The sequence below is a fragment of the Brassica napus genome, chromosome A5 (assembly GCF_020379485.1).
Source record: "Brassica napus cultivar Da-Ae chromosome A5, Da-Ae, whole genome shotgun sequence".
Lineage (NCBI taxonomy): Eukaryota > Viridiplantae > Streptophyta > Magnoliopsida > Brassicales > Brassicaceae > Brassica > Brassica napus.
Window position 1 is genome coordinate 22,611,593 of NC_063438.1, and position 17,849 is coordinate 22,629,441.

The following is a 17,849-nucleotide window of genomic DNA, read 5'->3' on the forward strand; positions in this document are numbered from 1 at the left end:
AGTTTTATTCGACTGAAATAAGAAAGTTTGTGAAAATATATTTATACATTATGTTTTTATAAAACTCAGAAATATTTATACATTGTTTTTTTAACACATAAAAATTTACACATTAGTTATATATTATATATTATAAATTATATGCAATTTGTGAATAAAAAATATTTATACATGAGGTTTTTTTCTAAAACACAGAAATATTCAATAGTATAAAATAAATAGAACATCATACTAAATAAAAACAATATGGTGATCTAGGCACAATGGCTGATTTCTAGATGAGTTAATACTCCAAGCTAAGTTCGATTTCCCTCCCCTCAACGAAATTAAAAATATTTTTTAAATAATTATTTATTGTTTAAACCGAAAATTCCATATTAGGGACATATAAGCGACCGTTAACTGCCAGCTCATATTCCATTTTCATTGACTAACGAAAAGTTCGTCAATGTAAGTAAAAACCGTATTTCGAATGTATGAAATTTGAATTAATTGAGTGTTTTTGTATGAATTGGCACAGCTCGTATATTTATGTACTGATCGGGACCGTTGGACTCTGTTGATGTAGGAATACTAATATAATAGGACTAGTTTGGGGCAAAACCCAAGAAACATTGGGTTTTGACCCCTAAAAGTTTTGAAAAAAAATTACATAGATATAGGCTTATAAAAAATAGTTTTTAGGTTCCCCAATTTGTAGAATTTTTTTTTTGTTAAAATCTTTAATATTTCGCTTATGACCCCGTAAATCTCAGGGCTGGGCCTGCAACGTAAACCATTTTTTGAGTCATTCTGAACTTTTTAGATAGATGATAAATTCCCTAAAGTGCTTTGTCATGTAAGTTTTGTAAACACATGAACCAGTGATACTGATACTATGTAACACCATTTTTCTGTTCTTGAATCCTCTATATATTAAAGGAGAAGCACTTTTAAAAGTTTCTTTAAAGGTTTATTGTCAATGTGTCTGGCGTGACTTTATGAGAAGCTTTTATTTAAGAAATCGCATACATGTCGCTTGGAGAACGTTTGTCTCAAACACTATGAATTTAATGCAAACATTGCATTCCTTAAAAATCTTTCTCAAGACGATATTTTTTTCTTGGCTTTCTTTTCGACGTAACAACCAAAGTTCTCTTCTCGACGTTATCACCTTCACCTTCCTCATCTAAATATAATCATAGAGACGAGCGGTGTTGGTGCTCGAAGAGTACGTGAGACAAGATATACACAGGCTAAGACAAGAAATCGAGGTTCGTGATAGAGTTTCCAGTACTCACGAGGTTCTTTTTATTCTAAGACAATAAATCGAGGTTCGTGATAGGCTAAGACAAAATATACTCACGAGCTTCTATTTATTCTAAGTGGCTTGAACCATAATGTTTCCAGTACTGACGAGCTTCTTTTTATTCTAAGTGGCCATAATGTTTTGAGTTATCACAACTCGGTTTTGTTGCAAAAGAGTGCAGAAGATATACACAATGTAAGACAAGAAATCGAGGTTAGATACACTTATTCTATGCTAGCGCATCACCTGGTGTGTGTGTGAGTCTCATTGGATTTGACCGTACTTGTGTGTTTGCTTTCAGATATTGCGGAAGCAACATCATGGGAAGATAATTGAAATACTTGATTCCACGGTTGAGAACGAACGAGAGTTATGTGTTGTCACTGAGTTTGCCTAAGTTTGTTTGGTTGTAGTTTCCAAAAGAATTGTTTTATGAGGCCTATACTTGCACCTATATGATGGAACTCTTTGTTTCACATGGTGAATTGTTTGAGATTCTTGAAGATGACAAGCAACTTCCGGAAGAGCAATTTCAAACTATTGCTAAGCTGCTGTTAACACGTTTTTACCACATGCTTCTTATTACCACATGCACATTGCTATGGTAATTGCTCTTCCGGAATTCGCTTGCACAAGGCCAACCCACTTTAACCCGTTTCTGTTTCAATTTTCACTTCGGCTTATAGTACGTATATATTATATTTTCAACGTTATCACCTTCGCCTTCATCATGCTAAATATAATCATACAGACGATAGGTGTTGCTGCTCGAAGAGTACTTGAATTTCATGTAGCTAAAACCACAATATAATTTCCGAAATCTATTAAATATTTTTTTTTTTTTTGGATTATGGTTGTGTTCGTTTTTTAAAGAGATTTAATTAATAAATGTTTATTTATTTGAAATTGATTTATTTAAAATATCAATTTTGATCGTCCTTAATCTAACAGAAGCCAAGTTTTAGAGAAACTTGGTTATAATTCTTGGCCCCCAAGTTTTCAATAAGTAATCCTGTCTAAAATTCTGTCAAAACTCTATGTAGATAATCTTATATAATATATGGTAGGATATTTTATCTTACCATTACTAGGTTCTTCCTAATTTACAAAGCTGAAAGATTCTAACCTAATGTTAAGAGGATAGCAAATATATATCAACCGCCGCCTCTCTTACTCTCCATCCCAAAACAAAAAACGTAGAGTAGACTCCACATTAAGATGGCTGGAACTTTTGACAACGTTATCGACTTGAATCCTATAAAAACTACGTGGAAAATTAAGGTCAAGATCATTCGTCTATGGAAACAATACTTCGCAGGCGACATTGAGAGTATTCAGATGGTGTTACTTGATTCAAATGTAAGTTGTTTTTCTGATGATGGTCTGAAATACGAATTATTGTTATTATCACTGTTCTAAAATACGTGTTATACGGCCATACATGCACTGACTATACGGTATACGTAACCTTGGCGTACCGAATTTTATAGTTCGGTTAATTTAGACGTTGTGACATGTTTTGGAAGCTTTAACTTGAAATAAAAGACCAGTTAAGACAATTACTTTACTTTAGGTTCGTGATCATATTTTGTAGGAACGTGTGTATAAAGTCTCTCCTTTTTTCACCCATCTTTTTACCATTGCAGAATATAAAAGTTTAGATGTTGTATTTTATTGTCCAGAATATTTGTTTTATAATGAAATTCTTTGTTTTACATCCAGGTTCTACAAAAAAAGATCTTAGTATATATTTGAAATTTTACTCTTTATTTAAATTAGAAAATATTTAGAACTATACAAATTTATGATATATATTTTAGATTTATCACTATAATTACTAAAAATTCTATTTTTCTTTATAAAATATTGACCGTATATACCTCGCATAAACATCCGTATATACAATTAAGCACTATACGGTAGTTCACCGTCCGACCAATGTATAGTGTATTTTATAACACTGGTTATTATGCGTTTGATACTCAAATAGATAGGTATTTATATGGTTTTACTTATATGTGCCGCAGGGTGATACGATTCATGCAACTGTTAATGAGGATGTGGTTCCGATCTTTGAATCATTCCTCGAAGAAGGTGACTCGAAGATATTCATCAATTTTTCACTTTCTCAATCATGTGGGTCCTATCGATTAACCAAGCATCCTTACAAAATTTGGTTCCAAGCCACCACTCGGGTTAAATATTGTGACGATTTGCCATACAGATTGACTGGGTTCACCCCTGTCAATTTTCGTGAAATCTTAGATGGTAGTCTGAGCCCTGAATATTTGATCGGTGAGTGTAAATAAAATATATGTACAGAGTTTTTAACGTGGTCAAAAATATTATACTGACTTTTTAATCTTATTTTGTAGATATTATTGGTCAGATTGTAGAGGTTACTCATCTTGAAATCGTGTCTCTCAATGGGAAGGACACAGAAAAGATTTCATTAGAGTTAAAAAATGAAGAGTGAGTTATACAATTTGATATAGTTTCGTTTTTATTTTGTAAGGATCTACCATTATATATTTTATTTTCACATACTTACCACCATATCCTTTTAAATTTTGATCCTCAGAGATGTTAGGCTTCCATTGGTTGTATGGGGAAATGTTGCACTAGAACTAAGCAACGCAATTCAACTTCTTTCTGATCGAACTCTAATTTGTGTTATGAAGTTTGGGAAGATCAAAGTATGGAAAGGTAAACTTCTTTATTTTCATGAGGTTACTTATTTTGAGTGATCTTTATAAATATGATATTCTTATACATGGAAAACATGTTCTTCTTAAAGATGAGCGAAGCGTATGCAATGCATACAATGTGTCCGCTATCTCCCTTAATCCATATATTCAAGAGGTAGAAACTTTTGCCAAATTGTAAGTTTGTATATTTTTGGAAAATCATCGAGTTGTATTTTAGTTCAACCTTATATCAGTACTGATTTTACAAATTTCATTATTTTTATATTTAGGTTACCAAAGGAAAATATATCTTTAGCAATTGTGCAGTCTAAACCATTTTCGATGGTATCAATGATGTCAGAGGAAGAAGACTACTTCGTTCAAACGCCACAGAAAACAATATCTGATATTTTGGAGACGAGAAAGGTTTCAGTAACTTCAATAATTTCATCACCTAAGCATACATTAAGTTTTCTTATTTTTATAAATAGGAGGATTATTTTGATAGGTTGAGAGGTGTTTTGTAAGGTGCACCATAGCTGCGATTGATAATGATATGGGTTGGTACTATATTAGTTGCAAAGTGTGTGGTACAAAACTAGATATGTTGCATAATAACGTTCATCCCGGAGGAACCTATGAACTGGATGTTCGTTGTATGCTCTATTGTACTAAGTTCAAGATGCTCAATCCTAAGCTGAAGCTAAGGTACTAATATACAACCCAGTTCATTTTTCTTGCATATCAACAATTGTATTTTTGTTATATATATTTAATTGTATTTTTATTTATGCTAGGTACAAGTTGCATTTGGTAGTACTAGATAATACAGGCCACACAAAGTTGTTGGTGTTAGATAATATTGTGCTGCAATTGCTCCATCAACCTTGCTTTCATCCAACGACACATATCACAAGTGAAGTATGGCCTCTACTTCAATTTGGTTTGTAATGTTTGTTTTGTTTATATGTTCTCTGTAACCTTACGTACAACTACTTGATTGTCGTTTTTTGTAGATCCTGGAACCCAATGTTTTACGCACCGCTCTCAAGAATTTAGTTGGTAAAACATATTTGTTTAAGATCATTATAGATAAGGTTAATTATCAGTACGATGACGACACATTCAGGGTGCAGAAGATTATCACCAGCCCATATATGATAAACGAGTTTGACGTGTCCCCTTATCCTAAGGTACATGTCTTTTGAAAAACTACCCGAGTCTTTATATAGTGTTTTTGGATATCTTAAAGACTTTTAACTTGAAATGTTTAGGGACATTCAAACAAGTTCTACCCAGATTTTTCTAATGGGTCTGAGGACCTAGAGGTAATATATTGATTGATCTCTACTAACTATGTTTGAATGTGCCAAAGTGTTTTATTTTAAATAACAATTCGTGTTGTTCAGGGTTCTATGATGCTAACTGGTAGTTCTTCTGTTGACTCTGAATCTAATGTGAAGACTCCTGCTAAACGTGAAGGATCCCCAATCGAAAGTTTAGAGGCAGCCTTTTATCAGAGTACTGCTAACAAACATGGACCTTCGGATTCGATCAAGAAAGTGAAGACTGAAAAAAGTGGCTGAAGAGTTATAGGGTGCTTGTTAAATTAATATGAAGCCTCTTTTCATTTTTTGTCTTAACTGGTATATTTTGTACTAAATTGTAGCTCTTTTATACACTAAATTATAAAGCCTTTTTGAAATAACAAGATATATTATTGAAGCAATTAAAAGGTTACTTTTCAATTTTCGATATTTTAATTTTATTATCAATTAATAAAGTCTATCCTCTATATATTAAAAGATAAGCACTTTTAAAATTTACCTTAAAATTTTATTGGCGAGGAATGTGACGTGGTTTCACGAGAAGATTATATTTAGTAAAACGATTAGGTGCCACTAGGGGTGTCAAAATGAGTTAACTCGCTCAGCTCAACTCATAGTGAGCTCGGCTCTTTCATGAGCTAGCTCAGCTCATTTATTTTATGAGCTTCAATATGTAAACTCGAACTCAGATCATCTAGATCATGAGCTAAATGAGCTAACTCGTGACCTAAATAAAAATAATTATAAAATAAAATAGTGATAAAATAACTTCTATAATATTGTTCAAAATTTAAATATTAAAAAATTCAAAACATAAATATTAAATACTAAATAAAAACCAACACATGACAAAAATACACCTAATATAAATTAAATTAAAGCAAAACCAATGATCCAAAACTATTAATCATAATTTACCGTGAGTTCTGAATTGCGATAAGCAAAAGCGAGAGAGACGTATGTCAATTTTGGGATCAACAAAGTTTGTGAGAGAGATGATAGGGTTAATATGGGTTTATATAGAAGATTTTTATAATTCCTAAACATTATAGTTTCTTTTTCTTTCTTCGAAAAAATTATAAATAAATTTTAAAAGTTTAATTTCCATATTACTTATATGTATGTTTTACGTTTTAATTTTAGAAGATAAATATGATTAATATAGAAGTTATCTTTTAAGAAGATTTGGTTTGACATTTTAATTTTAGAAGATAAATATGATTAATATAGAAATTATATTTTTTACATAAAAAACAGAAGTTATCCAAATATAATATATATATATATATATTATATAATTGTAAGTATAAAAATGAACAAGCTCGTGAGCCATCTCGTGTTCATTAAAGATCGTTTATATAACTCGTGATCTAATTTAAGCTCGAACATTAACTCATTTATTAAATGAGCTTAAAATATAGAGATCATGCTCATGAAAAAAACAAGCCGAGCTGAACCAGCTCATGAGCTGTAGCTCATTTTGACCGTGTCACGAAGAGAACGTTTCTCGCCAAAAATGTAAATTTAATGTGTTCACACTAACATTTTTTTAAAAGAACTTCATATCATCTAAACTTTTCTCGACAAACACTTTTACGTGATAAACCTTCATCTCCAAGTTCGATTAGTAGATTTCTCAATCCTCTCAATATAATCATAGCATCAATAAATCATCATTATTCTTCTATATGTTTCTGTTAAAAAAGGTAACCCATCTGATCTATTGCCATTAAGTCGACAGATCCGTAAAGACGACAAAACGATGAAACTTTAGTACGATGCCAATTGTTAATGAAATAACCCTTTTCTCCATACTTGCCTTCATGCATTTAGAAGATCACTTACGTTCTTGAGAGCCACCTCTCATTGCTGAAAGAGGACGTTAAAAATCTATTTCTAGATAAATGTGAGGTACTCGGTTTTATTACTGCTCGATGAAGTGATGTTTCGATGAGATTGAATCACTGTAAATCGTCTCGGCTTAGTGTGTTAGTCTTCTCGAGCAAGCAATATAAGCATGCGGTGTCACCACCTTCGCCGCCATGAGAGTTCTGCATTAGACGACCTTGAAGATGAGAAGAAACTTCCAGTAACGAACAACCAGCAAGTCTCACGTGCTGGTCGCATCTGGAACAACCTTTACAATTTAGGACGAACACGTTTACGTGATGCCAACGAGATATGAGCAGAACACTTTAACATTGGTCAGCCAGTTTTTCGTAAACGTGAAACAACTTACAAAGATGTTACACAAAATATCGCAGCTCGGAACAACCTGACCGTTTTACATCACTAGTGTAGCAAAATGTATGTATATCATAATTTCACCTACATGATGATCACAATATTGGTGGTACATTTTTTAGTTTATAGAGTATGAGCTAATATTTTTCGAAGTTAATGATTTATCACGTAAATGTTAGGTTCCACGGTTTTTGTGTATCCACTATATAGAAGTAGGACCTAATATTTTTCAAAGATATTGTTTTATCACGTAAACGTGTTCTGCTCATGTGTAAATGCAACGACTTAGTGTATTAGTCTTCTCGAGCAAGAATATAAGCATGTGAGTGTCACCACCTTTGCCGCCATGAGAGCTCTGCATTAGACGACTTTGAATATGAGAAGAAACTTCCAGGAAAGAACCACCAGCAAGTCTCACGTGCTGGTCGCATCTGGAACAACCTTTACAATTTAGGACAAACACGTTTACGTGATGCCAACGAGATATGAGCAGAACACTTTAACATTGGTCAACCAGTTTATGTAAACGTGAGAACACTTTATCACTTTAAAATGTTATTGTTTATGATGAGAACTGAATTATTGAGTTTTATTGTTCGCTTCAGACATCTAACAACAGTTGAAGGTTGTTCGGATATTTTATTTGATCCTCAGATTTCAGAAATCTAGTACTAAAAATCAATCAATGTATGTTTATTATGATTTCAAAATATTATTATAGCAATTGTGAACATAATTAGTATTAATCTTAATAATATTGATTTAAAAAAAATTATTTACTTTCAGGATTCTATTCCGCGTATTTTGAGTCGACTTCAAGAGAGTTGAAGACTTTAATTTATTATGTTATGCAAGTTTTATGTTATTTTGGGTTTTTTATTCTAAACTAATTATGTGTTTTAGAGGGTCGAATAACTTTCAATTTCTTTTATTATGCAACTATGTTTTCTGAATTTAAAGGAGCTATACTTTTTTTTATTTCACATAGTTATTATTTTGCTTATAATATGTTATTGATCCACCTTTTTTTTATTTTATTTGTTAAACCCCTAAGTCCATAACTATTACAACGTGATAGACGAAATATATAAAAAAAAAATTTCAAAACTTCTTCTCAAACTTGCAAACACCATATGTTAAATTTTAATATTAGTGCACCCATTATAAAAAGTATATGGCTTTGTCTCTGATAATAATCATACCTTTAGTTTTACCTCACTATGGTTTAAAATATACATTATGTTAAAGATAATCATAATATATAATTTTAACATTAATATAGACATTTTATTCTGTGTAAAGCGCGAATTAATAACTAGTATATTGAAAAAGAGGCAATATTGTCAATTTACGACCTAAGATATTAAAATAAGCCACAAATATAAGCCCAATAAAAAAAAAACTAGAATAAGACATGGGTCTTACGCAGGGTACATTTATACGAAAATTATATAGGAAATATCGTGTGAAAAAAAATTATATTATTGATCAAATTAATATATTTGTCCTTAAACAAATCTTTTTAAAAAAAATTGTTAATTACATAATTTGTTTACTAATGAGCTGATCTCATTTTTAAAAATATTTTAGGTCAAAAAATTATTTATCGCATAAAAACTTAACGTTTAAGTCGAATAATCTCATGCCTACTATTTGGTTACAATAAAACTATGTCAGCTAGGTTTTATATCATGATTTAGCCATTTAAAAGTTAATTATGGTTATGAGAAGTTTACGTTCACGTGTCAATCCTATCTATCTTCGATATTTTTCTCCTTTTTGTGTCAGTTTTAGTAATTTATACTTGTTTTGAAAAATTCAAAACACAACATATTCAAAAAAATCTAAATTTTTAATATATGATCAATGTAACTGTGTAATTTATTTTAATAGTAAAGAATTAAACAAAAATTATAGAAAACATACAAATTATTAGCAAATCTTCATTATTTAAAATCATTAATTACTATATATATCATAATCACATTAGGTAATTCTGTAGGTTTTATTTAAGGAAATAATTTATAATAAATAGCCACGTTGCTTTAGTTAATATCATATGATATCATATAGTTGGTATTAAATGTTTCCACTGAGATATAAAAATCGAATTAGACCAACATATTTTTTTAATTTCAATGTAAGGTTGACACGTAAGATTAATTAGCTACTTAATTGATTGATACAAAAGCAATATTCTTTTTTATAATTATTACAAAATTAATATTACATCTTTTCAAATGTTCTTCGATTAATATATAGGGGATATCTCTCTTTAATATCATAGCATATATATGGAGTTTGATACAACAACCGAATATACCATTTTTCCCTCACACGTAAATATTCAAAACAATCTCGTCCGTCCACTACGCACAGTACTTCACCGTCAGATTCATAAACCCCCTGAAAAAAAACCTATCCAATTACAAAAAGCCACGTACGTCGATAGATAGTAGCAGCGTTCCCGCCAAAATCAAACACTAAAAACCCCAATCGCCTCTTCTTCCATAAAATCGTCTCTCTCTCTCCACCGTTCGTCTCCCCCGAAACACATGGACAACAGAGATCTCGCCTCCGGCTCCTGTTCAGGTACTTGTTTCTTTATTCATTTAGTGGATTCGACCCTAAATTTCTAGGGTTTGTTCTGTTCCGATTTAGCTCCTTCGATGTTTGTGAATCTATCAGTGTAAAAAAAAAAAAAAAAAAAAAATCTATCAGTGTATTGCGTGTACTGATTCTATCCTTAAATCGTTTTAGAAATGCGGAAGAAACTAAAACTGGACGATCATGAGGAGGAGGAGGTGGATTGTAGTCGTCCTTCGCCAGCAGATCCGGAGAAGGAAGCTTTCAACGCCCTAGCGAGGTCGTTCATTCGCAGCGGGGTCAACCCCAACACCATCAAAACCCCTTCCTTCACAAAGCTCATACGTCTCCTCAACCCTAATTTCCGCCCCACTGTTTCCATCCTCGAGAAAGAAGTTCTGGAGATACACCAAGAATGCAAAGAGAAAGCTAAAAGCTTTCTCAACAGTTTCCAAGGGAAGTTAACTCTCTCTTACGAATGGATTGTTCTTGGTCATGGGTGGACTAGAGATTCCCTTAAAGGCCCCGTCTTGCAGGAGGATTTCGTCTGCATCACTGCTCATTTCGTTGATGATGATTGGAAGGTCAGGAGGTGGATCCTCGGGTATGCTAGCGAGGTGGATGTAGTGGCTATGGATGATCTTTATGTTCACGGGTTTAGGAAGGCTTGTCAGGGGTTTGAGATTGAGAGGAAGGTCTCTACTCTTTTACTTCCTAATGACGAAGGGTTTGATGAAGAGACGTTGGGTGGTTTCAGGAGAGGGTTGGAAGAGAGGGGACATAGCTCGATTTCGCAGCCGGTGTTTCTTGTTTACTGCTGCGCTGATCTTTTCAGGTTAATGGTTGATGATGTGTTTAGGGAGTTAAGCGGGAAACTGCTGGAGGATTTGCGTATGATTGTTGGATGGGGGAAGTGTTCGTCTGAGAACTGGCACCTCTGGGTTTCTAATCTGCAACGAGCTGTTGATATGAAGAACGAGGATGAGTTCTCGAAGGATGAGATTTACGATGACTATGACAAACCGTCTGATGAGGAATGGGTGAAGATAGAGACTTTTAGCAGGCTCGTTGGCTGTATGTATAAAGTGGCGGTGGAGCTTTTCGAGGGAGGGTATTCGACGTCTAATGTGTACTTCTACCTTCTTGCTGAGCTGAAGGTGATGTTGGAGAAGGAGCTTGAGGGGGCTGATAGTGATTACTTTCGCTGCAATGCTAAGTGGATGTTGAAGAGGTTTGATAAGTATTGGGATCATATGTTTCTGGTTTTGGCTACTGCTTCTGTGTTGGATCCTAGGTTCAAGATGAAGTATCTTGAGTTTTACTGCTCTAAGAAGATTGACAATGATGAAGGCTCGAAAGCTGAAACTGTTTTGGGCTATTTGCACAGTCTGTATGCTCGCTATGCAGCTAGTGATATCTGTCAAAAACCAATATGCCCGGTTGCTAAAGTTGACTCCAAAGAAGAAGGTGAAAATGATGATGGAGGAGGAGAAGAAGAAGATCATGATGAATTACAAGATGGTGAAGAAGATTATGATGAAGAACAAGAAGGAGAAAATGAAGAAGATTCTGATGAAGAACTAGGAGAAGGAAAAGAAGATTATGATGAAGAAGAAGAGGATTATGACGAAGAACAAGAAGATGGAGAAAAGTATGATTCTGATTCATCAGAAGAAGCAGAAAGGGAAGCAAGAAAGAACAGAGAAAAGAAGCCTGACGCCTGCAAAGATTTTGCTTTCTTTCAAGAATTTCTCAAGTTTGAAGGATCATCTCCAAGAGAGTGTGGTGAATCAGAGCTTGATGCCTACCTCAAAGAACCGGTTATGGAGTGGAACAAAGACTTCAAAGCAGTGGACTGGTGGAGAGAAGAAGGTCACAAGTATCCAGTTCTCTCTCGAGTAGCTCGAGACATTCTCTCAATCCCAATCTCACGAGCCACGTCGTACCATGCTTATGGAATGGACAGAAGAGAGCCTCCTGCGTTCGTCGTGTCCTTGGAAGCCGAAGTTGCCAACGCCATGATGTGCAGCAAAAAATGGTTACGACTTTGACAGTCTGTCAGAATTGGTAACAACATTTCCCTTTTCTAGTTTGAACTTTTACCCTTTTGTGGTCTTCATGAAACTCAATATCTATGTTTTTCGTTTTAGTACTATTCCATCTGCGCTTTCTACAGCTGTGCAATGTTCTTTTCTGAAGGTTATATCTTTGTTAGATTAAATGAAATTTTAAAACAGAAAACAAAGAGTTCCATTCAAGATATTTCATTGGCGTTCTTATAGTAAAAAATTACTGAAAAATGGAGAAAAAAGTGACAAGAGTATGTTGACAAAAAAATGACGAGTATTTTACTTGGAAAATGTTGAGTTACTTTTTCTTTTAAACAAAAAAATGTTGAGATACTTTTTAATATCCATTTACATTCATTTTATAATAAATTAAAAATTACTTTACATATACAAAATAATTCAGTTATGTAATTTTTTTTATTAATTCTTTTGTTTGATGGATGAAAAGGCTTTAATGCTGTAGAAACTTTAAAAGAAAAATCATAGTTAAAAAGTTAAAACACGAATATTTTCATACTACAGTATAGTTGTATCTTGCAGTTAATGTTTTGAATGAAACGACAAAACTGATTTCAAAATGGGCCGAATATATATTCTGCATATATTCGTAATACCATTAACGAAATCACAAAATCCAAACACAATATTTGAAATAATCTCATCCGTCCACTACTTTCATTATAAACCGTCCGATCCACCGCCTCGATAATCAAACCTCGAAAAAGCAAAAAACATCCAATAACTGAAAGCCACGTAGGTGGTTATATAGCCTTCCCGCCTAAATCACAAATAAAGATCTTACAACAGTATATAGAAAATCGGAACCGTCTCTGTATTTAACCTAAACCCTCTCTCTCCCCTTCTTCTCCAGTCTCCACACAGAAGAGCAACCTTTGCTATGGACAACAACAGTGATCTCGATTCCAGTTCCGGCTCTGATTCAGGTCCTAATCTCTTCTTTTGTCTCTATTTAGGGTTATCTTCTCATGATTTTGTACGGAACTAGGGTTTATTCTACAGTTTCCAAAAAAAAATTAGGGTTTAAGTGCTAATCTCGATGCCTAATGATACTTTACTATTCTACATTGTAGAAACGATGAAGGAACCAAACATAGACGTTCCTGTGGAAGATACTGTTGACGATCTCATGGACGACTTTGAAGATGATGATGATGATGATGATTTTGAGGAGGAGGAGGAAGACGGTGATGATGATGACATGGTTGAGGATGAGGCAGATGGTGTTAACAACCCTATCTCCAACTGGTTAGGAATCACTCCAGCTTCCATCAGGAAAGAAGTCCTCAAGATACACGAAGAACGCAAACTCAAAGCCAAGAGATTCCTCAACGACTTTCAAGGGAAGCTAACCCTCTCTTACGAGTGGCTGCTTCTCAACAACCAAGGCTACTATAGAGGCCCCATCAAACACGAGGACTTCACCTGTCTGGCTGCTCATTTCATCGATGATAACTGGAAGGTCAGGAAATGGATCCTCGGCTACACCACCGACGCGTCCGTACCTTTGGATGATGTCTACACTCACCATTTTCGAACCGCTGTTCAGAGCTTCGACATTCAAAACAAAGTCTCTACTATACTGCTCCCTAACGATGAGGATTTCGATGAGAAGACGGTTGACGCTATCAAGAAATGTGTGGGAGAGGGAGGGGTTAACCCGCCGGTTTTCGTGGTGTACTGCTGTGCTGATCTGTTCCGGTTGATGGTTGATGGTTTGTGCAGCGGGTTTAGGTGGACGTTGTACGAGGAGCTTCGTATGTTGGTTGGGTGGGGGAGGTGTTCATCGCCCAACTGGGATTTGAAGCTGTATCATTACCAGCGAGCTGTTGATATGCATAAGGAGGATGCTTTCTCTAAGGATGAGATTTACGATGATTATGATAAGCCGTCTGATGAGGAGTGGGTGAAGATTGAGACGTTTTGTAAGCTCGGTGGGTGTGTTTATAAAGTGGCTAAGGAGCTTTTTGAGGAAGGGTGGACGACTTCTAATGTGTATTTTCATCTTCTTGCTGAGCTTAAGGTGATGTTGAAGATGGAGGTTGATGGTGGTGGTGGTGGTGGTGGTGGGAGTGAGTATTTTCTCCGGAAAGCTAAGAAGGTGTTGAAGATGTTTGATAAGTATTGGAGTGGTATGTTTTTGGTTTTGGCTGCTGCTTGTGTGTTGGACCCGAGGTTCAAGATGAAGTACGTTGAGTTTTACTGCTCGAAGAAGATCGAGGATGATGAGGGATCAAATGCTGAAGCTGTTTTAGACTATTTGCGTAGTCTGTTTGCTCGCTACGCAGCTAGTGATATCTGTAAGAAACCAATATGTTCTGTTGATACAGTTGACCATGAAGTGGATGAAGATTATGGTGCTGATGAAGAGGAAACAGACAAGGAAGAGAAGGAGAAGCCTGATGCGTACAAGGACTTTGTTTTGTTTCAAGAGTTTCTCAAGTTTGAAGGATCATCTTCAAGAGAGCTTGGTGAATCAGAGCTTGATGCCTACCTCAAGGAACCGATCATGGAGTGGAACAAAGACTTCAAAGCGTTGGAGTGGTGGAAAGAGGAGAGCCAAAAGTATCCAGTCCTGTCTCGTGTAGCTCGTGACATTCTCTCCATACCGATCTCACGTGCCACGTCTTACGATTCTTATGTTACGGACAAAAGAGAGCCTCCTGAGAATGTTCTGTCCATGGATGCCAAAGCTGCTAACGCAGTGATGTGCGGCAGAAGCTGGTTACCACTTATAAGATAGTGTGACCAAAATGGTAAGATCTTCTCTTTTTTTCTCTATCTCTATTAAGAACTTAAAGATGCTTTTGTATCCGTCGTTAAACTTAACAGCTCTGCTATTTTGGTTTTGGTACTTTGGTTTCCTATTTCAATATCAGTAGCATGTCCTTTTGTTGGAAGAGTTGTTTACACAATCGTATTATGCAGAATCTAACAAAAAAAAACATGAAACTTCGGAAATAGAATAAAAAACTATCTTTTGTTAAATTAAATTTGAATATCATAATTTATTTGGAAAATCGAGGAAGACTAAGCGTAGTAAAATAATAAACGTGCTTACCTACGTCTCTCTTTGCTTATATAGCTGGATAATCGTCACTAATTCGTCTTTTTCTACTTTGAAAATTACATGAAAGGGTCTTACTTATGGACATATGGTTGATAAATAACAAAAGTGTACAAAGCTATAGCCGTATATGAACATGCGATGAGAATTTCAACACGCCACATTTTGTTCAACGAGGGATTAAATGAACTATATTTGTCTACTTAATTGACCGGAATTAGTAACCAGCCAGCGTCACCCTTTTGAAGTTTGGAGTCGACTTTCGAATTAGTTAGCTTTGATTTAAATAAAATAATTAACAATGTTAGCAACATACAAATATCATTTTACGCCTCTTTACGATTTTTTTTTAATTTATTCGGTCATCAAGTGAGGTAAAGAGCCATACACGGTGGCGGTGGATTGGTAAAGAGGCCAAGTGGTTCAAAAGGTTGCACTCATGTTTCCCACGTGTAACTCGCCACTAGCAAAAGTACAATATTAATTAAAATCTTTTGTCTTAATTGGGTATTCAACCACCAATTTAACAGATAAGTGTGGTGGACACATGAGTATCATGCATTTTAAAAACACCTATTTATAGATATTTACACTAATAAGATATTTTTACCAAAAATTATCTTAAAACAGAATATAATATTTATATATTAGTGACATATATATTCTAAACATATTCATGTAGAACTTCTTTTTATTTCTTTAATACTTCCCCCAAAAAAAAAAAATTAAAATGCGTGCAAGCAGAGCTTCTTCACTCACCCAAAAATGGCTGCTTTTGACACAGCTTTGTCTTCTGAAGGATCTCGTAATCAGATGCGTACGTCAGTTCATCAGAAGAGCTAAAGCGATGCTTCTGAGTCAAAACGTCGTCGTCGTCGAGCCTGCTGAGATCAGTGTCGTCGTCGACGTTAAGTCGTCTCAACAAGATCTCAATAGCTTTCAGATTGCTCAAGTTCGAATCCGTGACTCTGTCTGTATCGAGATTCCTGTTCCTGAAGAAACGCCTCTGTTGGGATCGGTATGTGTGTGATGGGTTTATCGCAATTTCTCTGCTTTTGATTGTTTTAAGGTCAATCCAATTTGTGTTTAGTTAAGAAAGAGATGTGATTTGATAAAGTCGTCGCCTTTATTGCTGTTCTGTTGTGTGAATCCTCTGTTTTTTTCTTTCTTATCTGTCAATTTTCGAAACAGGTCAAGACTTGTTCTGTTACTGAAGAGGATGTTACTGAGTTTGTCCCGAAGATAAGTTCTGGGAGTTATGCGGATAAAGGCTCGAGGGAGTACATGGAAGATGAACACATATGCATAGACGATCTTTCATCTCATCTTCCCTCTTTCTTCTTTAGATTCCCACTGCCCGTTGCTTTTTACGGTGTCTTTGATGGCCACGGTGGATCTGAAGCTTCTCAGTATATCAAAGAGAATGCAACGAGATTGTTCTTTGAAGACGATGTGTTTAGAGAGTCTCACTTTGTTCTGAACAACTTTTTCTTGCAAGAAGTGGAGAAATCTCTCCGGGAAGCTTATAGGTTAGCTGATCTCGCCATGGAGGATGAAAGCATTGTTAGTGGTTCGTGCGGAACAACCGCATTGACAGCTCTTGTGATCGGGAGGCACTTGATGGTTGCTAACGTTGGTGATTGTCGGGCAGTGCTATGCAGGGGAGGGAAAGCTGTAGATATGTCGTTTGATCATAAGTCTACGTTTGAGCCGGAGCGGAGACGGGTGGAGGAGTTAGGAGGGTACTTTGAAGGAGAGTATATATACGGTGAGCTTGCCGTTACAAGAGCTCTTGGAGACTGGTCATTGAAGAGGTACTCGTCCTTGGGAGGTTCTTTGTCGCCTCTGATCTCAGACCCGGAGATTAAGCAGGTGGTTTTGACCGAGGAAGATGAGTTTTTGATAATGGGATGTGACGGTGTTTGGGACGTGATGACGAGCCAGTATGCTGTTACGTTTGCCAGGCAAGGGCTGAGGAGACACGGTGACCCGAGGAGATGTGCGATGGAACTTGGAAGGGAAGCGTTCAGGCTTAACTCGGCGGATAATGTTACAGTGTTGGTCATCTGCTTCACGTCGTCATCTTCAACTCCCCAGAGGAGGAGAATACAGTTTTGTGTTTCTGATGAAGCCAGAGCCAGTTTGCAAGCGATGCTACAAGGCTAACGTGTTTGTGTGCGGTCTTGAGGGGGACAAAGTGTATATAAACATAGAAAGCAGAGAGCAAAGATTGTTTGATGACATTTAACATCTCTCTCTGATATTGGATGAAATAAAAAATGAAGCAGACAAAAAGGAGAAGATGAAGTGACTTACTTGTGTTTTGCTGTTTTAAGTGTGCATAAGTGTTGTAGCCGTTTTTGATCTGTGTTGATTGGCTATTTTCTCCAGTAGAGGATTAGTGAGCACTTATGTACATAATAAACTGATTTAAGAATAAAGGCAAATCCAGGTTATATAAAGTTTTATCTCTCTTTTTTTGTTTCATTTCTTACAGATTTTAGAAAAATATATACTCTTCTCTTTCTTTCTCTAATCTTCATCTCCATTTCATTATTTCAT

The 17,849-nt window shown here is 35.2% G+C and overlaps 4 protein-coding genes across 4 annotated transcripts; all 4 read left to right on the forward strand.

Annotated features, from left to right (window-relative positions):
- The first annotated feature begins 2,506 nt into the window (after positions 1-2,506).
- Positions 2,507-5,561, forward strand: LOC106417135. The gene is made up of 11 exons (XM_048779132.1): positions 2,507-2,647; positions 3,316-3,382; positions 3,664-3,760; positions 3,870-3,994; positions 4,086-4,170; positions 4,266-4,401; positions 4,484-4,683; positions 4,773-4,896; positions 4,992-5,168; positions 5,250-5,303; positions 5,385-5,561. Exons 1-11 carry the CDS (start codon positions 2,507-2,509, stop codon positions 5,559-5,561), a joined length of 1,383 nt encoding a protein of 460 aa, XP_048635089.1.
- Positions 5,562-10,240: 4,679 nt separating this feature from the next.
- LOC125609020 (zinc finger BED domain-containing protein RICESLEEPER 2-like) lies at positions 10,241-12,308 on the forward strand. Its single transcript, XM_048779716.1, has one exon. The coding sequence runs from the start codon at positions 10,310-10,312 to the stop codon at positions 12,182-12,184; it is 1,875 nt and encodes a 624-aa protein (XP_048635673.1). The 5' UTR covers positions 10,241-10,309; the 3' UTR covers positions 12,185-12,308.
- A 453-nt stretch (positions 12,309-12,761) lies between these two features.
- LOC125609021 (zinc finger BED domain-containing protein RICESLEEPER 1-like) lies at positions 12,762-15,122 on the forward strand. The gene is made up of 2 exons (XM_048779717.1): positions 12,762-13,146; positions 13,294-15,122. Exons 1-2 carry the CDS (start codon positions 13,101-13,103, stop codon positions 14,961-14,963), a joined length of 1,716 nt encoding a protein of 571 aa, XP_048635674.1. The 5' UTR covers positions 12,762-13,100; the 3' UTR covers positions 14,964-15,122.
- An 857-nt stretch (positions 15,123-15,979) lies between these two features.
- Positions 15,980-17,761, forward strand: LOC106452091 (probable protein phosphatase 2C 43). The gene is made up of 2 exons (XM_013894112.3): positions 15,980-16,305; positions 16,479-17,761. Exons 1-2 carry the CDS (start codon positions 16,018-16,020, stop codon positions 17,451-17,453), a joined length of 1,263 nt encoding a protein of 420 aa, XP_013749566.2. The 5' UTR covers positions 15,980-16,017; the 3' UTR covers positions 17,454-17,761.
- Positions 17,762-17,849: the final 88 nt, after the last annotated feature.